Raw genomic sequence first — 26078 nt, 5'->3', positions numbered from 1 at the left:
GTTTGGCGGAAGTCGAAGTGGGCAGGGTCGAAGTCCAAGAACTCAAGAGACACACAAACTCGCCCCGTTCGGTCAGTGTCGTGGTCACGTCTGTGTGCCGTGGGTTCGCTTAGCCTGTTTGGGCTAGCCGTACCCTAAGCTCGATCATGTGACAGGACATATCGAGAGCCCTGTCAATCAGGCAGAAAAGACTATGGGTTCTGACCCACATGTAATTCAGGCACCGAGGCATCTTCAAAGTTCCACTTGCCGACAATTTTTAGAGCTGGTCAAGTTGAACTTTGGAAGATCTTGGTCCCATATCCAACGCCAAAAAAGAGGTTATTTACTGTTCGACTGCATACAGTTCGCTAGGCGTGGATGCGCGAACCGCTTGTTGTATTCGAATTGTTCGTTTCTCATTAAGTTGGAAAACTGCAGGCCAACGGTAATATGAAATCAACGCCCCCTTCCAGGCAGAACGTGCCTTCTCAGCAGTAACTGACGTATATGCCATCCATTCCTCGTAAACGCCGGTGCAAAGCTATTGAAAGATGTGAAGATGAAAAAAAAGTACAATGTTCAAGCTTAAAGAGTGGGAGCTCTCTTGAGTCCCACACAATAGCGAACAAAAAGTGTATCAACAAAGTGACCATGCCGAATCCCAGGGGGGCGGCAAGAATTGAACTCGTCGATCGCATCCTGCACACCATAACCCAAGCGCTCGATCAGATAGCAGGTGATCAGGAAGCCCGTGCGGTTGTATCCATAATGACAGTGAACACCCACCAGCGGCCGCGGCAGAGTCGTATCATCGCGTTTTTCCACAAGGTCGTCGATTTCCCGCTGCAGTCTGTCGACAAGGGCGATAAAGTCGCGAGTCTCATCGGGAGTCGGGGGAATCTTGGATACAGTCGGATGCTTGTGATAATGAATACCGCCCTTCTCCATAGTGTTCGGATTGTAGACTGGACTCTCGTGGCTGATGTCAATGACAGCATGGATGCGACCACGGTATTTCTGAGAAAAAAGAACGGGGTTGTGCTCCTCGTCTACCTCACGAAGCATCTTCATGGCAGCAAATGTGTTTGCGATGGGCTTCGAGACGGGCGCCACCTTTTGCCACTTCGCAAGATTTTTCACGTCCCATTTGCCCGAGGTATTCATGTATTGCAGCTGCCATCCCAGACCCAGACGTTCATCAACATGTTGACTCAGGAAATCCTGGATAATACCAGATAAGGTACGATAAGTCGCCCGATCGTACAAAAGGGCATGAGAAGCAGGCGCAGGCAAGATAGCCGACTTGACAATTCGCTTGCGGCCTTGGTTGTTTGCCGGCTGCTCAATAACTTTCTCGCTGTTGGCAGGCTGTAGGCCAAACTTTTCCTCGTCAGCAAGGCTCGTGGCCGTTGCTGCCTTCCGATCATGCACGCGCGAGGCATCGGGAATGGTACTACTATCCGTAGTATCGATTGCAGTGTGGACAGATGCATCACCAAAATACTTCAGCAGCTTCTGAATTTCCTCTGGCTTGGTCACAGAATCCGCCTCACCAGCAACTAGCAGAATCGGCATTCGAACAGCGGCCCATATCCTCTCACCAGGCATGCCCCCAGTGACTTTGTCGTCTTTGTACTCAGGAAGCGTGCCGAAAGCCATGCGACGCCAAACACTGGTTCGGCTCTGCTTGTTGAAACGAACTTGCAGACTCCGTGTCTCTTCGTCGGCGTGGTGTCCAACCATGCGACGAACACTCGTGCTATGAATTCCTCCGCGACGATCCCATAGACGCCACAGGTCAAAGATCGGCTCTGGGATCGAGAGTAGGCGCTGGAACTTTGCAGTCTCCGCTTCCGACGGGGGGGATGCTTTGGGACAAATAGCAACCATGCCTAGAATATGCTGTTTCAAGTCCTTGCCGATGGGTGACGCAGACGACGCCAGCAGTGCAGACAATGAGCAACCAAGACTGTGACCCACAAGAATCACACCCTGGTCATTCTCTCGGTCCCGATGGTTCTCGATCGCGACTGCAAGTAATTCGGCCAGGGCCTCCACCGTGTAGGCGCTCCAGTCGTCTGGCGCGAATTTGGACAGACCGCAGCCTGGAAGGTCGATGCCCAAGCACGAGCCGACATTCGAGAGACTAGTGAGAAGATGGTGGAACTGCGCCAAAGACCCACCGAGTCCATGGACGAAGACCAACAGAGGAAGAGGAGTAGGCTTGTCTGGGAGGCGGCTGAGATTTGGATGCGGGCAGAAGAACGTTCGAATAGCCGGGTATGTCGCGACCGAGGTGATGTAGGGACTGTAGGTCGTGAACTTCTTCAGAATACCGGGATCTGTCTTGAAAGCTAGTGATTTGATCGAGTTAGTGACGGCATCAGGATTGGAAATTGGTGTATCTTGAGTAGTACACACCATCTGAGGATTGTTGCTGGGGATGTGAGGACCATGCAGTTGCCTGGCGATGCGGTGCAGCGCCATGACGAAGAGAGCTGTTACTGTCATAGTCGTCGTCTTCGTAATCGTCGTCCGACGAGGTGAGAATCTTGGTCGGAGACTTGGCTGATCGCTTGCGCAGTCCCAGACCAGGTCGGGTCTTGTCTGTGACTCGTTTCCGCCACACGAAAGATGAAAATACACCACACCCGACCATCGTGATCACGCAAGTAGATAAGACGGCCAGTTGGCTCCAATTCAGGGTGCCATTTCGATAGAGAGAACGAAAAGAGTCGGCAACTGAGAGCAAGGATATATCTTGGGCCGCGATGCGTGCGGAGTGATACAGATCCTGAACGGTCGCAAGCGATGGCCAATCGGAAGAACGTTTCAGATCCAAAGTCTCTTGAAGAACACGAATCGGACTAAGAACGCCATCGAGTCCCATGATGACTGAGGAGTTAAATAGCTCTTCTCCTTGACACTTGCAATCAGCACAGGACGGTGTCTCCCAGGGCTCTGGACCCGGGGAGGACTGGGAGTCTCACCCACCGTAGGCCACGATCGGTATTGCTTGGAGAGCGGCGGCGACGGCAGCGTTTTTTGGTCCAAATCAAAGCTGTTGCAACGCCAATGGGAGGCGCGCAAGCGGCAACGTTGGGAGATGATCAGACCAGAGATGTGTCACTGAGCGGGAGAAAGTGAGGCAAAGAAAAAGTATTAGGCTCGACCACTCAGAGCCTCGGACGTCACTGCGTGGGGGAAACAGATGTGGCCGGTGGGCTCCACTTCCCGGCTGCACATGACGAATTTGGCGGCTTTGGCTGGCTGAGGCTGCGTCCTTAGCCACCTTGGAAGCCTTCTAGCGCTTCTAGAAAATGAGATGTCGAGAGCTCAAATGTGAGGAATGACCAGACGGCTCTTCCAAGGGATGATTCATGTGGAGGGGAGGAGTCTTAGTCTGAGGAACTTCAAGTTGCATTTTCCGTTCTTAGTAAGTCTCAGAGATTCATTATTCCATTGGTTTGAGAACGATGGATCTACTTCCAAGGCTCAACATTGAACGACCCGAACGCATCCTTGCCATCCCCGTACTTTCTCGATCCAGGATAATCCTGTCAGTCCCCTCGAGAACAGAATCGATAGCTGTGAGACATATGTCTAAAAGAGATCCGTCATCGCGCCGTGCGACGCATCGCCCACTAGGCGAGCATATTTGGCAAGCACACCGCGAGTGATCTGCGGCTCAGGCGGCGTCCATTGGCGGCGACGCTCCTCAAGCTCCTCTTCAGATACATCCATGGAGATTTCGTTGGTCTCGGCATTGATAGTAATCATGTCTCCATCGCGAACTAGAGCGATCGGCCCGCCCACGGCGGCCTCGGGCGTGATATGACCGACGATGAAACCATGGCTCGCCCCAGAATATCTACCATCTGTGATCAGCGCAATGTTGGTCAGTTTGGCTCCCATCAGCGCGGCACTGGCTTTGAGCTGTTCCGGCATTCCGGGTCCACCCTTGGGGCCTTCGTAGCGGACGATCAGAACCAGATTCTCTCCACGTGGGATCTGGCCCTCGTCTAGGGCGTCGTTGAGCTGCTTCTCCTTGTTGAAGACTCGGGCTTTGCCACTAAATTTGAGGCCCTCCTTGCCCGTAATCTTGGCCACAGCACCACCGGGAGCGAGATTACCGCGCAGGATCTGAATATGACCTGTAGTCTTGATTGGGTTGTCCAGTGGGCGAATGATGGTCTGATCTTGGGGCAGCGAAGGGAACGAATCAACGTTCTCCGCCAGTGTTTTGCCGGTCACCGTCAGCATTCCACCGTCCAGGAGTCCGCCAGCAATCAAAAGCTTCTGCACCGAGGGGATTCCTCCGACCTCATACAAATCGGCCATGTAGTACTTCCCGCTGGGGGAGAGATTGGCTATAAAGGGGATCTTGTTGCTAACTCGTTGGAAATCGTCCAGAGTCAAATCAACCCCAGCAGTACGTGCCATGGCCAAGAAGTGAAGGACTCCGTTAGTGGACCCACCCAGCGCCATCGTCATCACAAGTGCGTTCTCAAAGGATCGTTTAGTCAAAAGGTCACGGGGCCGAATATTCTTTTCCAGGCAGATCTTGATGGCATCGGCCACGCGCACACATTCCCGCATTTTAGAAGGTGACGATGCTGGTGTAGAGGAGGAACCAGGCAAGGACAGGCCCATGGACTCAATGGCAGTGGCCATTGTGTTTGCAGTAAACATTCCACCACATGCCCCGGCACTAGGACAAGCATGTCGCTCAAGATCATCCATGATCTCATCTTTTGTCTTGCTCGTGTCACCACCGTCGTCGGGCTGTCGCAATGTATCATAGGCATACGCTCCCGCCGCCTCGAAGCAGGTTGAGATATTGATAGGCTTGCGGAGGTATTCCGAGTATCCGATGTTAATCGTCCCGCCGTAGATCATGATGGATGGGCGATTGTGCCGAGCCATACCCATCACAACACCCGGCATGTTCTTGTCGCAGCCAGGAATTGCGATACAAGCATCGTGGTACTGGGCACATGTGACGGTCTCAACGCTGTCGGCAATAATTTCACGAGTCTGAAGCGAGAATCGCATACCTAACAAAAGTCGTGAGCTGACTTCCCTCGATTTTGTATCACGTTCACGGTGCGGTTGAAGGTCCCTGCATCAGTTCAACATACCGTCGCTACCCATCGTGATGGCATCAGACACGCCGACGGTGTTGAACTGCCAGCCGATCATTCCCTTCTCCACGACAGACTTTTTTACCGTCTTTGCTAGATCCATCAGATGCATATTACAGGGGTTCCCTTCCCACCAGACGGAAGCAATGCCCACATGGGGGCTTTTGGCCATTGCTTCCTTGTCAGGAACACCGGCGGCAAAGAGCATAGCCTGTTACAATAAGCACACATCTCTTTATCATCCATAGTGTTAGTCACCAATTGGATCCAAGACGTACTCGAGCTCCCGGGAATTCATGTCCGCGGGTGATGGTTGACGAGTGCCGGTTGAGTGCGGGGGAGCCATCCGGATGTTTAGCATCAGTCGGTAGGCTAGGGAAGTTGATATAGCGGGGCTCAGAGAGCTTCTTGGGCATTGTTGAGTGAGTCGAATCCATGGTCTTTCTTTGATGGAATCACTGGTAGCAAGATGCGTGACGCCAGGTTCAGGTGAAGTAGAGAGGGCGAATTCAACTTATAATTCGAGAAAGAAGCCAGTCCGCTCCGACTCGCAGACAAGTCCGATCTAGCAGTTCGTAGTGGATCCTCCCCGCCATACCTTACCCGCGAGACTAGTCCGTCGGCATAGCCGAAGCGAAAACCATCATTTGATGCAGAAGCTCTACGGTGAGTCTAATGCTAGCTACGGCAAGCTTCTTCTGCCAAGATTGCTGTTGCTTGAATGAGATGAGACACATCGAGTATAATTCAACAATGTGGCCCGCAGTTTCAGGTTTTGTCCTGGCTAGCCTCTTCCCGTGCAAAAAGAAGCTACAAGATAGATTTGTTTGGAGTATAGTGATGAAAGACATGAGCACGAACAGAGCTGCTAAGTCTGGCTGGGTATCGAAAAAATGCACATGAATACGTGACCATCGCATCAAGGGAAACAACAAGGTGCAGCCCGAGTGGCAAGAAACGGCTTGGTGGTCGAAAGGTGTGCACCACAGGAAACCAATCACGTCCGGTCAGCAAAGCCATTCATGCCGTTCCTATGCTCGATCTCGTCATCATGTTTCTCGTCCACGTTCCATTGATTGGAATGCAAAGCTTCGTCGGCTGTAACATTTCCAAGAGCACTGGGCTTGCTCAGGCTCTCCTCTTCCTCAGGGTCGGCTGGCGGTCCGTTTGGCCTGTCGTCGATCGCAAACCCTACAATCTTACCAGTGCCTGGCTGTGATCGCGTTTCTTCGAGAACATCGCCGTTCCATGGCCGACACTTTTTGACGAGCTCGCCACAACGAAGACAGACCCAGCCTTGACCTTCTTCGGCTTCCAACTTCTGTACAATGCACACGAAGCAATACACACAACCGCAGGGAATTGTCTCATACGGATTCGTGATATCTGTTTGTGCAGATCCAGAGATTCCTGCTGCTGCCGAGGCGGCAAGGATCTCACTCTCGCTGGTTGCGGCCGGGTTCTGATCCCGGTAGCAGATTGCACACGTCCGTTCTGGGAGGAAAGCTAGCTCGCCTTGGTCATTGGTATCCTCTTCATCATCACTGGCGGACTTTATAGATTTGACAGTTCTGCGCCATGCCCGAGAGATCCATCGCTTCCAACGGCTGATGCCCACCAATGGGAGAAGGAAGAGAAGGAACTCTGTGAAGGCATGCCAGACCAGTTGTCGGTTCAAGTATTCAAACGAGACTTCCCGACTGGCCTGGGCTGATGGTGGGGTAAGGCGGATTCGGAGAAGGCGATCCACAAGTGTTCGATAGCGACCGTTCACCAAGAAGACAAGGAATGAAATGAGAGCCGCGACAGAATGCGTTGTGGAGACAATGTCTGTTAGTCGCGAGAACATGCGAATTTCCTGCGATGGCTTCGCCGATTATCAGTGACATGATTCAGGCACCGGAACACGCTGCGGTCTCACTTCTTCATAGGCACCTTCCTGTCCCACTAACCAGCTCTCCCATTTATCCCACGCATACCGTCCTCCTACGGTAAGTAGACCATACATCATTTTTTGCCATTTCGTAGGAGCCGAATGAACAGGGCCTTTGCTTCGACTGTCGGTATATCGTAGACCTTGTAAAGCTGCGCCGTAAGAGGCATTGTGGTCCCAAATGGAAAGCTTGAAGAGAATCGCTCGTAAAGCGAACAAAATCTCATGCGACCATTCTTCCCGCATTTGTGGCTAGGTGAGGGCAATTAGAAAGCTTCGGAAAAGAAGCCGGAGCTAATGAAGACGGGACTCAGACTCACCCCGAAGTATTTGAGGGCATCTCCAACTTGATTTTTCATTAAACCAAGAAGCTCCTCGTCCAGGAGTTCCGCATCGACCTGTCCGACCCGAAAAGCCGGCCGTGTACCGTCTCTGCCTCTGATTGAATCCCATATCGACAATCCGACACCTGGCACGCGGCTCAATGGATATGGAAGTCGTTGAAGAGCGGTTGAGTTGATGAGAGATGAGCGTCTCTGTTCGACTCGGCGGGCTTGCGCCTCCGCCTCGCGAAGGCGCCTGCGCTCAAGAATCCGCTCCTGGGCAGCGGCGAAATTTGTTGAGCTCATGATCTGATCATGATTTGATGTCCTTCGGGGAAGAGTACCACACGCGCCAGGAGGAGGAGCAGCAGGAGGGTCTGTCAGGCGAGTGACCCACAGCCCGTCGGCTTCCCCAGACGAGAAGCCGAGGTTACTTTCACGTGACCCGCTCTCTCCGGACAGGCACAGAAGAGGTCGGGACTGGGCGGGTCAATGCTCCCTTGAAGTTGTTGAGCCCGAATGTAAATAAGGTGCCCGGACTGCAAAATATTTCCACATGGATACACCATGACAAATGACCGGGGGGATCAATGGTACAACTGTCAAAACAATCCAAATGCGTGCCAGGATTGGCACCCTAGCAGGTCTTCTTTGCGAGCTTGGTGAAGCTCAGGTACCTGCCCGAGAATACGAGAGTATATAAGACAGATTTCTCTCGAGTTTTTTTTGGGGCATACTTACGGTACAGAGGTAGATGCTTGATTGTTGTGAGACGAAATTCACCTGATCTGACCCAGATCCGGTGGTCTGGTTACGAGGCTGATAAATTATATATCGCAAGTATCACCACGGAGAAGCTGCTCAATTCTCGAATCATGCGATGACGCGCCGAACACAGTCAGACGTCGCGTGAAGAGGTCGTTCAACATGCTCGTCACGTGTCCGAGTGCCCAACTTTCTGCCTCCTTATCTATCTATAGAACCGCTCGTATTCCAAGCATGACTGAAGTGGGTTGTTTCCAAGCTTTTTTTTTGTGAACGATCATCTGTGCCAAGCCACTGAGGCCATCACTTGTCTCCCCGTAGCCAAGCAAGCGGGCAATTTTTGCACCTGGGCGGCGACCAACAGTCGTGATTTATGGGGGACTTCTGGTCGAGAAAGTCTGCTGTCGTTTACAAGACCTTTCTGATTGCTGTATTGTCCGCAAGATGAAAGCCTCCATCCGTTACGTACCAGCCGTCTATGCGTACCTTTGTTGCTGATCGGTTTCAGAAAGCAGTGCTGAAAGTCAACGCTCTCAGATGATAGTCCTTGAATAATCATTGGCGTAATTGCTGGTAATTTCTGGCATCAAATAGAGGCGGCGACCTGTGTCTCCTGGTCCTTGAAAAGAGTAGAACCCGCCCGCGCTGTGTTGAGGTCTCGGAGTCGGAGAAAACGGGGGAAAGAGAGTGGCTGTTGAAAGAGCACCTTTGACGGAAACCCGCAATCGATAATGCTTCGGCTGTTGGTACCTTGGCTTCGACCGTGGACACACTGGATTATCCTTGAGTTTACCCAGTGAAATTGGGCTCTGCATCCATGAGTATCTTTAGACTGTTGCTGCATGGTTCAGTAGTACTGTTGGAATGTAGTAAGTACTTTTTGACGGAACTACTTGGCTACTTGGCGGGGCTAAGCATCCGCCCCCGCCGCCGAGCAAAGAACAATACGACTCCACCAGGGGTCAGCATCCCAGGCCCGCCAGTGAAACAGCCCACCCTGCCACCGTGGGAGGTCCCCATGATCGCTCGTTTGTGCAAGCGGCTTGGCATCCAAGCAGGTAACTGTCGCTAACCATCTCTTGTCTAGCGCATCGCATTTCATGTCGCGGCGAGGTTTGTAACTTGCATCCTCCCAGTTGATGACCTGCACGCTATCGTGTTCACGCGAATGAGAACCCAGACTGCCTTCGACCCCGACTTCCGACTGGGCGCAACGGGTGGTCGGGTACTTGCGCCACTTGAAGTTCCGACCACACAGAGGCACCGACCTGAAAGCTGTGGGACCTTGCCGCTCGTGCTCTGGGAGTGAGATTGAAATATTTCGCTTGCAATAGCACCAGAGACAGACACATGGGCAATGATTCGAACCATCCAGTCTGCATAAGTGGCTCTTCTAGCCAACAAAAACATACACATGCCGAGCCGATTGGAAACAGAGGACGCATTCGCGGAAGGGGGAGGTCGCCACGTGCGCTTGGGGCTTCTACAAGGTCACAAGTTTAAATGATCGCCAATCTCCTCTCCGTGTATCCCATAGAATTCTCCATTCTCCGTTGTGTGCACTTCAAAAGACACAGCACTTGCCGCATTGTGATTGTTGTAAAGCTACCTCGTCTCTCAAACTCCATTCCCCAAGTTTCACAGCAATGAAGGCCGTTGCTGCAACACTGTTGGCGGCCGCCTCCCTGACGGGGGCCCAGATCGCCACCGTCACCGAGCCCTCGATTTCAGACATCAAAAAGGCAGCAGCTACCACGCTTCCCGAGTCTCCTACCTCTGATGTCAAGGGCTTGGCCTTCAACCGGTTCTATCAGGTCTGGTTGGAGAATACGGACTATGCGGACACGGAGAAAGATACCAACATGCAGTGGCTGGCCTCCCAAGGTATTCTCTTGTGAGTATATTAATAGCTCCCACAGGACTCCGGAGTCCAACACTAAACGTATCACCATAGGACCAACTACTATGCTGTGACTCACCCGTCCGAGCCCAACTACTGTGCTGCCGCGGGTGGTGATACCTTTGGCATGGACAACGACAAATACCAACGGGTCCCGGCTAATGTGTCCACTGTCGCGGATCTGCTGGACACAAAGGCCATCTCCTGGTCCGAGTACCAGGAGCACATGCCTTATCCAGGCTTTCAGGGCTTCAACTACTCGAACCAGGAGACTTATGCCAATGACTACGTGCGCAAGCACAACCCCCTGGTTCTCTACGATTCGATCGCCAAAAACGAGACTCGGGCTCGACAGATCAAGAATTTCACCGACTTCGACCACGATCTGTCCAACAAGAAGCTCCCACAGTGGGCCTTCATCACTCCCAACATGACCAACGACGCTCATGACACCAACGTTACTTTTGCCAGCAAGTGGGAGCGTAGCTGGATGTCATCTCTGCTGAAGAATGACTACTTCATGAAGGACTCACTCATCTTGTTGACCTTTGACGAGGATGACACCTATAACAAGACCAACCGCGTCTACAGGTAAGTCGACGACAGAGTTCAAATGCATAATGCCTCGATGAAGGCAATTATTGCCCCGTGGAAGGGTCTCACTTTGAACGACCAATATGCTCATCTTCAAATAGCGTTCTCGTCGGAGGTGCAGTTCCCGACAGCCTCAAGGGAACCAAGGACGATACCTTCTACACCCATTACTCGACCATCGCCTCCGTCAGTGCCAACTGGGGTCTGCCTTCTCTTGGTCGCGTAAGTACAGACCGGGCCATTTGATTTCCATTCAATAAAGATCCAGGGCTAACGACAGAATAGTGGGATTGTGGTGCCAACCTTTTCGAAATCGTCGCCAACAAGACCGGATATGCCAACTACAAGGTTGACATCACCAACTTGCGCCTGAACGAGACCTACCCTGGTCCCCTGTCATCAGGACAGAACTCAAAGTACTCCTCCGTCTGGCCTGTTCCTCTGACTGATGGCAAGTGTTCAGCCGGTCACGGTATCCTGGACCTCGTCAAGAAAACCTATGCCGGACAGACTGCCACTTACAACTACTCCGCCCCCTACCCTTGGGATGCGAAGTCCGACTATAACACCCGCGTCACTGCGACACGCACAAACTCAACCAACAGCTCTACTTCTACGTCTAGCTCCGCTTCCTCGACCACCACTCTTCCGGCCAACGGTGCTGATGCGACTATTGTCTCTGGAACTCCTCTTCTGACTGGAGCTGTTGTTGCCTGTCTCGCATACCTTCTTTAAGTGTTCAAGATGCCACTCTGCTTTGTATAGCTACATCTCTCCCCGAAGGATGAAAATCCTTTAATGGTGTATCATGTTTCGACTCAGCGATTGTCATGGTACCACATGACCCACATTGTGAACCTTCCGCAACCGGTCAATTCGTAAAAATTGTATAAATATTCAGTGTATCATCATCAAATCGTAATGACCATCTATTGTACAATAACTCCCATGTTGTTGAGAGCACCCGACTCCAGAGTCCGATTCTGTTACTCGGCGATTCCGCGCTGCTTCATCTCCTGCAGGTTGAGGGTATCCTGATCGCCCGGTCGCGACTCCGAGTCCTTCTTGATGTTCGTCTCGGGCCCACCTTCACCGAGGTATTGCTCTCCCTTTGCAAGTCTGATAGGAAAGCCACAACAAATACCTGGTTAGTTGCGTTCCCAATGAAAAATCGAGACCTAAAAGTGCAGCACATACCGGCCACGGTCATCTCGGGTACCACCCTCATCCTCGGGGATCTTGCGGTGGTCACTGCCAGAGGCCGTTGAGCCTGGACCGTACTTGACGCCGCCAGACTGAGCGAATCGCTGGTCGACCATCTCATCAACACCGGACTCGAGTGCTTTATGATGAGGAAGGTGTCAGCGCGTTCAAAAAGCATCTCCTCACTTGAATTTCCTTGACGTACTTGAGTCGCTCTTGCGCCCAAGGCCCTGCTTAGCCTGGTAGGAATTCAAATCCTTCTCAGCGTCAAAGGCCGTTTTGCGGAGCTCGTCGACGTGAACCATTTTGGCTGTGATAGTGGTGATTCGGGGAAAATTAGAAAAATGAGGTTAGGATGTAGTGGATATGAAATATGTTCTGCTACAAAAGTTGGAATAAAAATGAAATCGCATGGGAGTATATGTAGCATTTCATATATGCCATTCAATATCTAGGTGATTCAAAGGAGGGTTCATGTCTGTCGCATTACCGTAATTCGACATCATAGGTATGTCACAGAACAGACCCACAACTCCTGCTGGATAAGGGACACCAAGGACGTTCTCCAAGGTAGTAGATCGTCATTATGCTCTATGGAAGCTCTCAATGGTTCATTCATCTATTTGGTGGGGATGCCCGAACTGTTGATAGCAAGGCATGGCATCTTCGAGCCAGATCATCGATCGGATCTCATACTTTACTTCCGCTCCATAGCAATAACGTCGTGGACTCATGACTCGTACTACAAAAGTGTCTGTGCTTTACGATGCCGATCCATGCCGAGCTCACCAGCCTCGCTGCCTGTGGCTGAGCTTGGATCGGTCCTACAAAACTCCGAGTTGGTGGGGAGGAAAGTATTGACCGTAGTTATCGAGGGCGGTGGAGCTTCACAATAGGAAGTGGGCTGTCTTTATTGACGACCAAAATTCGGTGCTCCCCGGTCTGAGCGTATTCGGATGGGTTGTGGCAGAGAGTCCTGTATCGTCTTTCATCGTTCTCGTTCCCTGATTCAGTCCTGAAAAGAGCTCTTGCAACTTGATTCACCGAATTTGGACGTGCTTAGAGTCGCTATGGCCTCGGCGATTGAGCTGCCAGGCGAGGCAGCTCCGCTCACGCATCACCATGTGGTGGACGTCCTGATCTCAGCTGCTAGTTCCACCCAGCAACAAGTTCAGGCAGGAACTAAGCAGCTGGAGCACTGGGAGCATCAACCGTTGTACCATGCCATGCTTCAAGTGAGCTTCATACCTCCTGCCAACGATTATACCGTGATGCAAGCTGACCCATACACTCTTAGGATGTCTTCCTCGATCGCACACTCCCCACTGAAGTACGTTATCTTGCAATCATTCGGTTGAAACACGGCATCGATCGATATTGGCGTAAGACGGCGACACAGTTGGTTCTCCTTCGGTAACACTCGAGATCCTGCGGACGAGATACTGATTGATGCCCATAGCGCTATCTCCAAAGATGAGAAGGCGCAGATCAAGAGCAGGGCTTTGCAAGCTGGTGTGGAGGAGCCTGCTCGTCTGCTTGCTCTGCAGAATGCACTAATGGTGGCGAAAATTCTACGATTTGAATTTCCCCACGACTGGTTCGTTACGACTTGTCTCGGCTCCGTCTTGTCACTACTGACTTTGAAGCAGGCCCGATGCCATTACCTCTGTTCTAGCCTTTCTTCGATCCTCAATTCAGCCTGGCGCCAACCCACTGGGACTTCCGCGAACATTGCTCATTCTTCTACAAATCATCAAAGAGCTGTCGACTGCCCGCATTCAGCGAACTCGTGTCCACCTACAATCAGTCTCTCCGGAGGTCTTCCAGGTACTGGGCGGAATCTATGTTGATAAAGTTGGTCAGTGGGTCGGCATACTCGAGCATGGAGGTGCGGACGAAGCGGGCTTACTGGAGGTCCTCGAACAAAGTCTGGTATCTCTTAAGGTCCTCCGACGTCTCATAATCTCCGGATTTGAGCATCCGGCCCGTGATCAAGATGTGCAGAATTTCTGGGCTTTAACCTACACACAATTTAGTCAGTTTTTGGCGTTCCTAGACGGCTCTGTTCAATTACCGCAGTCGGTCCATACGGCCATAGAGAAACATGTCCTGCAATTGTCCAAATTGCATGTCGATATGGCCAAGACGCATCCGGCATCATTCGCTCGATTCGAGAACAGCATTGAGCTTGTAAAGTCTTACTGGTCACTCGTCGGAAAACTGAGCGAGACATACACAAGCCTGGCGGCGGATGTTGAGGCCGAAGGCAAGTCTCTTCTCGAGAAGGCCGGTTTACGAGCTTTGCTACTCATCAGAGCCTGCGCCAAAATGGCCTTCAACCCAGCCCAGACCTTCAAATATCAGAGCGCCCAGGATAAGGAAGAACGGAAGCAGGCGGTGGAGCGGATCAAGACCCAGCTTTTCACGGAAGACTTTGTGGTCAATGTCATGGAACTGCTTGTCACGCAATTCTTCAGATTTCGAAGTATTGACTTCCAGGAATGGGAGGAAGACCCTGAGTCCTGGGAAAAGAAAGAGGAACAAAGTACCGAAGCTTGGGAATTTTCAATTCGATCCTGCTCCGAGAAGCTCTTCCTCGACCTCGTTATACACTTCAAAGATTTGCTCATTCCTCGATTACTGCACGTTTTTTATTCTTTCGCCAGTAAGTGCTCTGCTAATCATTGTTCTACCCCTGAGACTAAGACTGTGTACAGCTACGGAAAATCGAGATGTGGTACTCAAGGATTCCTTGTACTCGGCTATTGGGCTTGCGTCAGCGAGTCTTGAGCAGCACCTGGACTTCAATAGCTTTCTGGAGAAGACGATGGTCCCTGAAGTTCAGATCACCGACCCCGAGTTCAGGCTCTTGAGACGGCGAATCGCAGTAGTGCTTGGCCAGTGGATGCCGGTCAAGCCAGGCGAAATCAATCGAGACGCTGTCTATCAAATATTCCAGTACCTGCTAAACAAGGACGACCCACTCAACGATCTGGTAATTCGGATAACTGCAGGTCGCCAACTGCGGAATGTCCTCGATCCTTGGGAGTTCACAGCTGAGGGCTTCATGCCCTATGCACAGTCAATACTGGGTAGTCTCATGGCTCTTGTGCAAGAGGTAGAGGCTGCTGAGACAAAGATGGGGTTGTTGGACACAGTCAGAGTGGCTGTGGTCAAGATGGAACACCACGTAAGATGCCAGAAACCTGCGAGTGTTGGGAGCTTTGCTAATTCAGGTTTCAGATTGTTGGATTCTCGGATCAAATTCTGTCATTGCTTCCCTCGTTATGGGAGGAATCTGGAGACGAACATCTCATGAAGCAGGCAATCTTGACCCTTCTATCATCCTTGATACACTCTTTGAAGCAGGAATCCGCCAGGTATCATGGGCTCATTCTACCCTTGATTCAGAGCTCTGTTCATCCCGAGTCGGTATGCAGCCAGTCCAAAAACCCAGACGAAAGTCCAGGATAGAAACCACTGACGACTGTACTAGGAAACAATTGTTTATCTTCTAGACGAAGCACTGGAGCTATGGACTGCCATTATCATGCAAACACCGAGCCCTGCCTCTCCTGAGATTCTTGCTCTGCTGCCTGCGATTCTTCCCATTCTCGAAGAAGGAACTGATGCCACTCCTCAAGGTCTGCAGATCGTGGAGTCGTATGTTCTCCTCGCTCCCCAGGCCGTGCTCAGCGACGAGCTTCGGCTTCCGATCTTGAATTCCCTTCAAACGCTTCTTCAGTACACCACAAAGCAGCGCACAGGAGTCGTTCCTCGCTTAGTTGATATGATGATTCGCGGTGCTGAGGCTGTAGATGGGGGAAGCGAGGCCAGCTACAGCGCCATCTCCCAATCACTTCTCGATAGCTCGTTCCTCCAGTCGCTACTCCAAGGCCTCTATTCCGCCCACGAGGCGAGTCAAACAACTGGACCAAACAAGAAAACCACATACGTCGCCGGGGTTGTCGAGACAGACTATTACTCTGTTCTCGCGCGTCTCGCACTCGCGAACCCGAGCATTTTCGCCTCGGCCGTCGCCGCAGCGACCAACTCCACTCAAGAGCAGACTATCTCATGGCTTCTGACCGAGTGGTTCTCTCATTACGACAACATTGGCAGCGTGAATCAGAAGAAGCTGCACGCGCTTGCTCTGACCCAACTCCTCGCTCTCCGTGTCCCCTCATCCGAGTCGTCTCAAGTCGCCCCTCCTCCGGCCTATCTCTTCAACCACCTGCAGTCCTACCTCACCATCTGGACCGATATAATCACCGAGCTCGCCGAAGGGGGCACTGACCCGAACGCGGATTACCTTGTTTATTGGAACGCCCCGGCCGGTTCGGAGACTGCTCAACCCGAAGAACAGGAGAACGAAGATCCCGAAACTCGCCGCCGGCGTGAATGGGATCACGTGGATGCTATTCATCGATTCCCTATGCGTGACTTTGTGCGACATCGTCTACAAGAGCTAATCGTGGCTTGTGGTGGAGCTCAGCGTTTCCAAGAAGAATGGCTGATGAATGTCGACGCTGAAGTGGTTGCAGCATTTGCCGCGCTGGGTCTGATTTGATTCGCATTCCAAGTAATGGGAAGTGACGTGTTATATGCTATGTTTCCCCTCATGACCGCTCCTGGCCATGAATATCTGCATTGGTGTGTCTGTTCAGCCATTGAGCAGAAATATATGCCTTTGTACCTACTTAACCGGCTCGTAGTGGATACGTTTGCAATGATAGAGAATTAACCCCATCCAAACATTGCGAGGACATTTTCGATGGGAGTCAATTTAGGAAAAGTTGATTCGAACATATTGAATGCAAATATGCGAGCTATAGTGACACCAAATAATTTTGAGTAAGCCTCCAGTTCTGATAAGCACCCGAATGGGACACAACAAGACTTCCAACTCCAAACCGTCAGACGAACTCAGAACCTGCGCTCAGGAGAGAAACAAAAAAAAAAACAAAACAAGAAAAAGAAAAAGAAAAAGCCTCATGCTCAATGCAAACCTCAAAAGCCCAAATCACACAGACGCCAATACTTTCGCAAGACCCAACAAAGGCCCCAAGATATCGAAACAAGATGCTAGAAACACAACAGAAATGCAAGGAAAACTCTCACGCTCAGCATTGACCAGGGAACTGGCGGCTGGTGACGGGGCTGGGGAAAATGCCACCGGCAATCTGCTTCTGCATGTCCCACTCGGGAGCTCCCTCGGTCTTCCAGGTCCAGTACAACCAACCGCTGCCCTTCTCGTAGGCATCCAGTTGACCCTCGATGAATTTGCGGATGTTGGTGCGCTCATCGGGGGTCAGGGTGTCGATGTTGCCGTAGGACTTGCCGTCGCAGCTACCGACCGCAGTGCTACCAGGATAAGATCCGTCGTAGCGAGCGCCAATGCCCCTGCCGTTCAGGTATTTGGCACAGTCGGTCATGGCGCCCGTCCACTCGCCGACGACAGTCCACTTGTCGCTGGTGAGGACATGGTCGTTGACAAACTTGCAGGTGTTTCCGATGTGGGCAGGGGTGTCGAGGGTTAGCAGGCCGCTGTCGAAGACTTCGTAGTGGTGAGTGTCCATCATGACATAGTAGAAATTGCTGGAGGCGCTCATGAATCCGTTCCAGGACTCGGTGGGCAGGAAGCCATCGTGAAGCACTACGACGGTCTCGGAGCTGGCTTGGCGGGACACACCCCATGCGTCAAAGTAGTACTGCTGGAGACCGTCTTCCTTGACACCACCGGGGATGCTGGGCTCGTTCAATGCTTCAATGGCCGTGACGACATCTGTGTCGCCGGCATAGCGGGCTGCGAGAGTCTGCAGAGCGTTCTTGGTGTCTGGGACGTTATTGCCCTGCTGCCAGTTGATTGCGCCACGTCTGCCGCTGTTATCGAACCCATTTTGCGATCCAGGAGCTGGGAATGATCGATGAACAGTCAGTGAACGGAGACCAGGATAGAAGGAAAGGTGGAGGGAAAGGGCCTCGGGCTCCAAAATATTTCTTGTATGCTTACCACCATGCAAATCAACCATCACTTTGAGACCAGCTGCACGAGCCCATCCAATAGCAGCATCAAGATACTGCAGCTGGCCATCCACATAGGGCTCGCTGGCCACGCGGTTCACAGCCCAGTAACCGATCGGAATGCGCACGTGGTTCATGCCGGCAGCAGCAATCTGATTGAAATCATCTTGCGTCACCCAAGTAGCCCAGTGCTGTCCGAGAACTGAGCGGCACTGATCAGCTCCGAGGATTGTGCATAATGTCCACTCGTCAACTGCGTCGAAGCCCGCATTGTCGTAGATCGAGGGTGTAATCCAAGGCTCCGTCACAAGCCAGCCGCCAATGTTGACACCGCGAATTTTGGTGGTGCCGTAATCAAAAGCAATGGCGCTGTACCATGTTCAGTTCTCGATCATTTTGGTCATGTGGTTGAGGGAATCTGCTAAGGCTGAGAACGCAAGGTTGTTTTTCTGGAGTCCACTTACATCGCGGGAGTAGCTAGGGCCGCCACCATGGACAGCCCAAGAAGACTCTTCTTTGAATACAGGGATGACATTTTGACGTGTCGAAATGGAAAGGATAGAAGAATGGAAGGGAAGCAAGGAGGCAAGGAGAAAAGGGGGTTGGAATGATCGATGAGAAAGGATGTTGAGTTCTGAACTGGCATGGAAGAAGATCGCCGTCTATAAGTACACGCGCGTTAATGCTTGGGCTTCAAATGAGCTGCGTGCAGCATTTGCACCACGCGGTTGCTCGAGAACGGAAAGGGCCGTCGTGAAAGCCTCTTCAATGGACCAGTCATGTCAGTGAGAGATGAAGCATTCCTCCGACCTGTCACTTTGTGGCTTACTTGTTGACAAAGTGGTCGCTGTTCCCGGAAGGGGAAGGTGATTTGCCCCGGAAGCAGCACGAAAGGTGGGTCTCCTTGAGTCTACGCGGAGTCTGGGGGAATGAGTTTAGTCTCTCAAGATGGAAAGATTGATACTATTACTCAGTCTCTCGTTCTCCACGTGTAATGCTTAGTACCTTTCTTCGGGTATGTTTGTGTGGCCTAGACCTCACGTCTTGACACCATACTGGACAGCTGTCAAATCTCTTGACCCTCTCCGTCGATGGGATCGGCGGGAGCGGGCGTGGGATTTGTAGAGTATGTTGTGACGCTGCGATCACATGGAATGCAGCCCAAGAATGCACGTGTTCTTCCTCGATCAGCTGCGTTTGTTCTGGCCAGCCGAGTCGGCAGAAGAGATCTAGACCATGACGTCGTGTACCGAGTCCAACACTGAGCCCACGAGGCTGAATTGAGGTTATACTGAACTTGGTGAGAACCGGACATACTGTAACACTCTCGACCTTGTTGGACCGACATGAGTTGTCTGCTGTGATAAAGCTCAACCACTACCGAGCGGGCAGGCATTGGATCGTATGATAAGCGTGGCTGAAAGACGCTTCCGGTACATTCCTCAAATGCCAGTGTATTCCAAGTCAATATGTGGAAAGATCATAAAGGGCATTCTCGTCATCACATGAATCCTCATTCCTCCAAGGTTCACGTACTCATACGATGTAGAGGTATCAAACAAGTCAAGAACAACTTCACATCAGTAACTGCACCTCGAACTGCCACTCAAAAATGAGGATGTTCAAAAATCAGAAAGGCACAAAGTACGAGCATCCGCCCAGACAAACCAAAAGAATTTCCCCTACTCGTACCAGGTGACGACCTTGGTCTGGAGGAATTCGTCCAAGCCAGAGACACCGCCAAACCGACCGAACCCGCTGCTCTTCCATCCACCATGTGGCAGGGTGGACTCGTCATGGACTGTAAGCGCGTTGATGTGGACGGCACTAAAGTAAACCGGCCGCAGGTGTCAGTATTGCATGCATCAAGAATCGGCAAAGCGCAGAGGAAGAATAGACAGATGGTGGTAGAGATGGAGTGGGTTCAGAAGCGAAGGGGTCATGTCGACTTACCCAGACTCAATCTGCTTAGCAACACGAAGACCTCGGAAAAGATTTTGCGTGTACACGGCGGCCGTCAGACCATACTCGGTATCGTTGGCCAACGCAATAGCCTCCTCTTCCGAGTCAACGACAAACAATGACACGGTAGGACCAAATGATTCTGTCTTGTATAGATCCATCTCCTTGGTCACACCGTCAATAATCAGAGGGCGCATGTGAGCATCATTGGACTCGTTGCCATTGGCATCTCCAAACAGAACATTGGCTCCACGCGAGACCGCATCGGAGACAAGCTTCTTATTCTTGGTGACGGCAGCGGCATTGACGAGGCACAATGCTGGAACATCCTTACCGAACAGCTTCTCAGCATGCTCGGCGACCTTTTGACGGAACTGGTCGACAACTCCCCGTTGGACAATGATTCGTTCAGTCGACATGCATATTTGACCAGACTAGAAAGGAAAGATAACAAAAGGGCCATCAGTACTGTTCTATTTTGCCGCGAAAGCATCATTACGCTCAGGTAGTAGGAGGAGCCGTCATTCCAAACTTACATGCATGAAAGATCCCAGCGCGCAGTTCATGGCGGCCTTGTCGAGGTCGGCATCGTCCAAGACAACTGCCGAGGCCTTGCCACCCAGCTCCAGCAGCACAGGCTTGATGTGTTTACCGGCAGTGGAGGCAATGATGGACCCGACATTGGTGCTACCGGTGAAATTCACCTTGCGAACAAATGGATGGGCGATCAAAGCGGTTGTCACAGCGGCGGCATCGGAAGGCTGGTGGTACAGCACGTTCAAGCAACCGGCGGGCAGACCAGCCTCGCGGAAAATGTCTCCGAAGGCCCAGAAGCACTTGGGTGACAGCTCGGAGCCCTTGAGGACGACTGTGTTACCGGCGGCGAGTGGCTGCGCGATCGCGCGCATACCCAGAATGAGGGGAGCATTCCTACAGACAGTGATGACAAAATCGAGTAATTAGCACGACTTTGCGTGAGGGCAAAGGAAACAAGGGTATCGATGAGAAGAGGAGAGGGAGCATGCTCATGACGATCCCGACAAAAAGGTGGTGAACACCCGCTTAGAGTGACTGAAAACTGCACTGAATCAAGTAAACAAGTAGACAAACTTACCACGGCGCAATGCTGAGAATAACTCCATATGGTTCCTTGTAGACGATGGCGCTCTCGCCGTCCACATTCACACTCGGCACTTTCCCCTCGATGGACGAAATGCGTCCGGCAAAGTCCTTGATAAAGTTGACACCCATGTGGAAAGTGTGCTCCACAAAGAGCCGCCCCGCTCCAGTCTCTTCCATCTGGTACGCAATGAGCTCTTCTTTGCGCGCCGTCATGATCTCACCGGCCTTGAGCAAAATGTCACGGCGCTCAAAGGCCTTGGTTTTGCTCCAGGCAGGGAAAGCCGCCTGGGCGCACTCGACGGCGCGCTTCGCCTCGTCCACCGACGCACCAGCACAGTATCCGGAGAGCTCGCCCGTGGCGGGGGCATGGACCTCGAATTTGACGTCCGTCACGATGGACTCATTGTTGATGATGAGCGGCGTGACTGCGTTATGGACCATGTTGATTCAATTGCGTGTCGGAATTGGGAGGAGCGTGTATTTGGAGAAGGAAAGGAGGAGCGCGACGGAGGGGTCGAGTAAAACGAGAGCGAGGGAGTGACACTGACGAGCACTGTTCTTGTAGGATTGCAAGTCTCAATCGATCGGAATGCTCAAGTCAAGGGCGAGATAGAGATAGCACATACCCCTGTAGATGGTAATGAGGTTAAATGGCCACAGGGACGGGAAGGACCGCTGCAGCACATATGCCTTTTTTTCTCTTACCGTTTCACCGAGACCGCGCAGGCTCATTCGTGATGCGCTTAGGTCCCGCCAGATCCCGCATTTGACGATCCGTGTCCAAGTGGCACTGGTAGCTTCAAACCATTGAAACGCACCACTGATCTTGCCTTCTTACGACTGACGTACCCCGCCCAAAGGGGAGCCAAATGGACCTTGGAAACGAGTTCTTCGGGGGAGTGGAGGGGGTGGACGGGGAAAAGCCGAGGCGGGCTTTGGAAAGTTGCCACGTTCGGATCGACTCCATCAACATACGACCAACTACAATGGCGCACTATTCAGGTCGGTCGCAACAGACCCAAGACCAGCGGAGGGTCATTGAGCCGTAAATCCGACACTGTGGAGAGCTTTGATTGCAGTCACTGCGGGCGTTGGGAACAGTCGTCAAGGCTGCAATTGTCAAGAAAACGACCTCGTGGCCAATCGAAGAAAGGAACATAAGGTAAAATGACATCCAGCCAACCACCGACCGGCAGATAGAAGACGGATTGCATCGGCCAGTGGACCCGATTGCTGCCTTTGAAGAATGAGGAATGCGCATCTGCCATCTTTGCGTGCAGTGCGATAGTAGGACTCGAAGAGTGATGGTCCGTCCGGTTCTGAATGTGCTTGCTCGCGTCGATCGACGTTCTACTCAACAGTTGTTCAAGAGACCACAATCAAGAGTACTGCATCCTGTTCTGCGTCAATATAAGCAAGCATACGAATTGTCCGATGCGTCAAGCGTGTCGGTCGAGAACTCATCCCGGAAGGTATCGAAGCCATCAGAATAGACCCGAAATGTCAACCGAGCGCGGGGTCAACTCCCGGGATGCTCAGCCGGACGTGTCCCAGTGGAATGTGGATGGATACGCTCCTAGAGATAAACTTTACGAGAAGCGGGGATAGCTCGCTTGCGAGTTCCAGACTCCCCAGGAGAATGGACCTGAATGTGTTTTTTTTTTCCCCACAGATTGAAGAGACGCCTCATTGAGAGGGCATATGAGAATATAGAAAAAGAAAGAATAATGGGCCATAGGGTCTTGTGACCTTGCTCACAGCAACGTCATGTGATTCTCTTCATTATTGATTGAACCCGTCGAGGCCAGGAGACAGAAAGTTATGGACAAGGCGAGATTACGTGAACGACGATGTATGTCAAAGAGTATAGAACCACTTGAGAATACCGTACGCGGAGTCAAAACATCATGGCATACGGCCATGCGACAATGCAAGCAGAGGTTGCTTTCTCCTCGGCCTTCTCCAAGCCATCAAAAGGCCATGTCTACTTGAACAACATCCCCCCCCCCCCCCCCGGTCAGTTCGCCCAGATTTTTGTCTCACTGGCTGCTCCACGAGCTTGAGCCAATTCGGCGAACGGACACGCAGAGGCCTTGGATGCCGCCTGTGAAGGAGTGGAAGAGATAGTGTGTTCCGTAGAGGTCGAGTGTATGGAAGGAGCCAGCACACTGCTCAAGATGCTGGCCTTGTCGTCATCTCCGAGTTGACTCGCCTCATCGCCCAAGATCTGTTTATCACCGACGTATCCCTCTTTGCCCGACCCGAAGCTGTAGACGGACATCTCCTCCGCATATTCTTCCCCATCGCGGAGTCGCCATTTGGCGAACAGATCATTCTGGATCCAGAGGATCTTGTTGACGGCTCGTACAAGGCCGATCTTTCGTTCGAGAGAAATCCGGGGATGGGACAGGAGTGCTTCGATGAAGATATCTTGGATGTAACCCATACAAGCGTTTATGTGGATGAATTCGATATTCAGGGGGTGAAGGCGTTCCTGTCCGCAATGCATCATCCTGTTGGAAATGTCAGTCTCCAGCGGTCGAGCCGAGCACGAGGGGAACGAGGGAAGACGATGAGGAAAAGCCGTCGTATGTTCCATACCCTACTTTGCTCAAGTATCTCCAAAAGTCAATACTCGTCGGATCTTGACAGAGTTTTGTCAGATACCAGCGCAGAAACATCTTTCGTCGCTGAATCTGGGGTGTTTCTTCGCCCAACCATTCCTTGTCCGGCATCGTCTCATCGGCGGTGTTGCGCGTGTGGAACGCCCGCGAAGTGATATCATATTGGAGGAGCTTTTTATAAACGAGATTGACGATGGCGGGAATGAGCTGCTTGATGTACTTGGCGCCTGATTGAAGGGCTTCGACGTCGGCTACACATTGACGAGGAGTTGGTCAGCTGTGGCGCTGGGGGAACGAGGTGAGATCGAGGTACTCACTGGAGTTAAAGTCCAAGAAATCGTGCAAGTATTTGATTCTTTCTTCTAGATTGACATAGAGGGATTTGCGGTCGATGTGTTTGGGCTCAAAGTCAGGTCCCAAGCCGTAATCGACGGGCATGTTGATCGGAAGAGGCTTGTCCCAGATGATGTTCGAGAATGCTTTCGACTCTTTCAATGGCAGGCCCTCTGGTAGTGATGGCTTTCCTCTCTCTCTCTCTCTCTCTCTCTCTCTCTCTCTCTCTCTCTCTCTCTCTCTCTGTCCCTGAGATGTGATGGTTTCAGATCTGAGGTAGCCTATTCCAAGGTTGTCGAGTTGACAGGAAAGAATTAAGTATCAACGGGTTTCGTATGAGCAGTAGTTATACCACACAACTCAATCACAAGGGAAGAAGAAAGCCCCGACCTCGTAACGAATTCGTATGCACTGTCCTTATAAATGTCCTTCCCAACACGCTCGTCAGGAACCCATGCCACTCAGATCGAAACCGAAACTGTCCTGAATTGGAAATGTCTCCACAAAAGCCATGAATAGGGAGCAAGATTTCGCGTATTTGGGATCCTTCCTTCCGAGATTGAGCCACACGATCCTCAAACTATGAAACTCCTCCGTGCGTTGACACGTCCAAAACGACCAGTCACAATCGTCCGACCACCAATTTTATCAATCCTCACGGCGTCAGGCCATCGTGGAATCGACGCAAAAACTCTCCCGATGACGCGAGCCCGAAAAATCCCCCTTGCGAGTGGATCTGGTCGATCCGAGGGAGACGTGGGCTGATGCTGGTGCGTGCCTACGAGAGTGCCTGCGAGTGTCCAGAATGATGATCACGTCCATGTGTCTTCCAGTCCTCATCCCTGGGCCTGTCGGTCGTCAAGAGATCAATGAATTCGGTGTACGATCGAAGGCAAGCAGGATGGACCTGTACCAATTGGTTGTGGCTCCTTCATCATCAGCCTGTCTGACAGCTGGGTTGGAGAACTCGAGACACAAGTGTCAGGGACAATATGTTATGGGCATTGGGCACTATCGCTCCCGTCCTTCCCGACGCACTTTGGGAGTAAGTTAGTCAGCAATAGTGCTCAGGTTGAGCAAGTTGATACGCGAGAGTCTAGTGCCGACTACGATGAATGCCTATTTGCTTCTGTCAGACGCACCTCGACTGAAAGGACTTCGTGGTCCATGCAAATAGCACATGGAAAGGTTCAATAACGTCCATCAACGGATCAACTGCCACCACCGAACTGTTGTGTGCACAATCCGGTCAAGTTCTTTCGCGGGCCGCGCCCACGCCCAAAAGTCACTTTATGCTCCACTCTTCGGGACATTCTCGGAGCCGACGGGGCGGGAATATGGTGGAATTGCTGGAACGGGATGCAAGTCAATGCAGGAGGAATGCAGGAGGATGCACCATTTTGAAATCACAACTGCTCTGCGCTACCAGAAGAATCTCAATAGATCTCCAGCTCTCGCACGATTAACCTTCTATTGGTATGATCGTGGTAAAGTGGGCGTTGTCCATCAATCGGATAAAATCACGATACAGACTCCCAGCCCATCTTCTCAACTCAAGCCTGAATCTGTACTGTATGTGCATGGATATAAGTCACCCTGTCATCTCCTCCATTCCGTCCTCGTTGACCCGAGGTCTCAAACCCTCGACAGTCGACACGGCAGCATTGCCACGCGAAGCAGCAGCGTCACAAAGCCCCTGAATATCCGCCTTCCACTGCACTTTATCCACTCGCAAAAGCCGCCTATCAAAAGTCATTAGCCCATTGACTTTCCCCTTCGACATCCGTCGTCTACGTTCAGGTCCCTCCACTGCACGTGAAGCGTTTTGTCTGGTCCTGCAGTTCGGCGAGCATGATGTGGCTGCGACAGTTCCAGATTTCGATCGTGTCGTCGAGTTCGTAGGTCTGGTCGAGGGTGTTGATTGCTGCTTGGACGTTCCACAGGCTGCGTGGATGCAGGGTGTATAGAAGATGTGACTGGGACGCAGAGTTCGCTTGCTGATAGGGATCACATAGTCTCCCGAGTCGGTGAGGCTGGAACTGCAAGTTCCGAAGGGTTAAGGTGGCTCTAAGGCTCAACGTCCTAAGACGCAGAGTCACCTTCTTCGTGGTCTGGTCCAGGAATTGTTCTTTCAGGCGTTTCGATAGTAGTGATATTAATTATGGTAAC

General features: G+C 51.9%; 9 protein-coding genes across 9 annotated transcripts; 2 read left to right on the top strand and 7 right to left on the bottom strand.

Moving 5' to 3' along the window:
• Nucleotides 1-567: 567 nt before the first annotated feature.
• N7539_007529 (uncharacterized protein) lies at nucleotides 568-2872 on the bottom strand (the record flags this gene model as incomplete). Its single annotated transcript, XM_056937130.1, has 2 exons — nucleotides 568-2336; nucleotides 2404-2872. 2 exons carry the CDS (start codon nucleotides 2870-2872, stop codon nucleotides 568-570), a joined length of 2238 nt encoding a protein of 745 aa, XP_056787929.1.
• Nucleotides 2873-3585: 713 nt separating this feature from the next.
• ilv3B (putative mitochondrial dihydroxy acid dehydratase) lies at nucleotides 3586-5563 on the bottom strand (the record flags this gene model as incomplete). The annotated part of the gene is made up of 3 exons (XM_056937129.1): nucleotides 3586-5039; nucleotides 5124-5337; nucleotides 5405-5563. 3 exons carry the CDS (start codon nucleotides 5561-5563, stop codon nucleotides 3586-3588), a joined length of 1827 nt encoding a protein of 608 aa, XP_056787928.1.
• Nucleotides 5564-6123: 560 nt separating this feature from the next.
• On the bottom strand, nucleotides 6124-7688 carry N7539_007527 (pex2/pex10/pex12 family protein; the record flags this gene model as incomplete). The annotated part of the gene is made up of 3 exons (XM_056937128.1): nucleotides 6124-6993; nucleotides 7048-7311; nucleotides 7380-7688. 3 exons carry the CDS (start codon nucleotides 7686-7688, stop codon nucleotides 6124-6126), a joined length of 1443 nt encoding a protein of 480 aa, XP_056787927.1.
• A 2105-nt stretch (nucleotides 7689-9793) lies between these two features.
• N7539_007526 (acid phosphatase PHOa) lies at nucleotides 9794-11376 on the top strand (the record flags this gene model as incomplete). The annotated part of the gene is made up of 4 exons (XM_056937127.1): nucleotides 9794-10041; nucleotides 10102-10638; nucleotides 10743-10863; nucleotides 10927-11376. The coding sequence occupies 4 exons, from the start codon at nucleotides 9794-9796 to the stop codon at nucleotides 11374-11376; spliced, it is 1356 nt and encodes a 451-aa protein (XP_056787926.1).
• Nucleotides 11377-11627: 251 nt separating this feature from the next.
• On the bottom strand, nucleotides 11628-12149 carry N7539_007525 (uncharacterized protein; the record flags this gene model as incomplete). Its single annotated transcript, XM_056937126.1, has 3 exons — nucleotides 11628-11760; nucleotides 11839-11983; nucleotides 12050-12149. 3 exons carry the CDS (start codon nucleotides 12147-12149, stop codon nucleotides 11628-11630), a joined length of 378 nt encoding a protein of 125 aa, XP_056787925.1.
• Nucleotides 12150-12914: 765 nt separating this feature from the next.
• N7539_007524 (putative importin 11) lies at nucleotides 12915-16414 on the top strand (the record flags this gene model as incomplete). Its single annotated transcript, XM_056937125.1, has 7 exons — nucleotides 12915-13079; nucleotides 13142-13257; nucleotides 13304-13441; nucleotides 13494-14509; nucleotides 14562-15034; nucleotides 15088-15276; nucleotides 15341-16414. The coding sequence occupies 7 exons, from the start codon at nucleotides 12915-12917 to the stop codon at nucleotides 16412-16414; spliced, it is 3171 nt and encodes a 1056-aa protein (XP_056787924.1).
• A 553-nt stretch (nucleotides 16415-16967) lies between these two features.
• exg1 (glucan 1,3-beta-glucosidase) lies at nucleotides 16968-18403 on the bottom strand (the record flags this gene model as incomplete). Its single annotated transcript, XM_056937124.1, has 2 exons — nucleotides 16968-18237; nucleotides 18333-18403. 2 exons carry the CDS (start codon nucleotides 18401-18403, stop codon nucleotides 16968-16970), a joined length of 1341 nt encoding a protein of 446 aa, XP_056787923.1.
• A 1147-nt stretch (nucleotides 18404-19550) lies between these two features.
• N7539_007522 (aldehyde dehydrogenase) lies at nucleotides 19551-21393 on the bottom strand (the record flags this gene model as incomplete). Its single annotated transcript, XM_056937123.1, has 4 exons — nucleotides 19551-19695; nucleotides 19822-20264; nucleotides 20367-20760; nucleotides 20945-21393. 4 exons carry the CDS (start codon nucleotides 21391-21393, stop codon nucleotides 19551-19553), a joined length of 1431 nt encoding a protein of 476 aa, XP_056787922.1.
• Nucleotides 21394-22969: 1576 nt separating this feature from the next.
• N7539_007521 (protoglobin family protein) lies at nucleotides 22970-24014 on the bottom strand (the record flags this gene model as incomplete). The annotated part of the gene is made up of 3 exons (XM_056937122.1): nucleotides 22970-23465; nucleotides 23554-23827; nucleotides 23894-24014. The coding sequence occupies 3 exons, from the start codon at nucleotides 24012-24014 to the stop codon at nucleotides 22970-22972; spliced, it is 891 nt and encodes a 296-aa protein (XP_056787921.1).
• Nucleotides 24015-26078: the final 2064 nt, after the last annotated feature.

This window comes from Penicillium diatomitis, assembly GCF_028827545.1.
Source record: "Penicillium diatomitis strain IBT 30728 chromosome Unknown utg000010l_segment0_segment0, whole genome shotgun sequence".
Classification (NCBI taxonomy): domain Eukaryota; kingdom Fungi; phylum Ascomycota; class Eurotiomycetes; order Eurotiales; family Aspergillaceae; genus Penicillium; species Penicillium diatomitis.
This window is presented reverse-complemented; position numbering and strand designations above follow the sequence as displayed.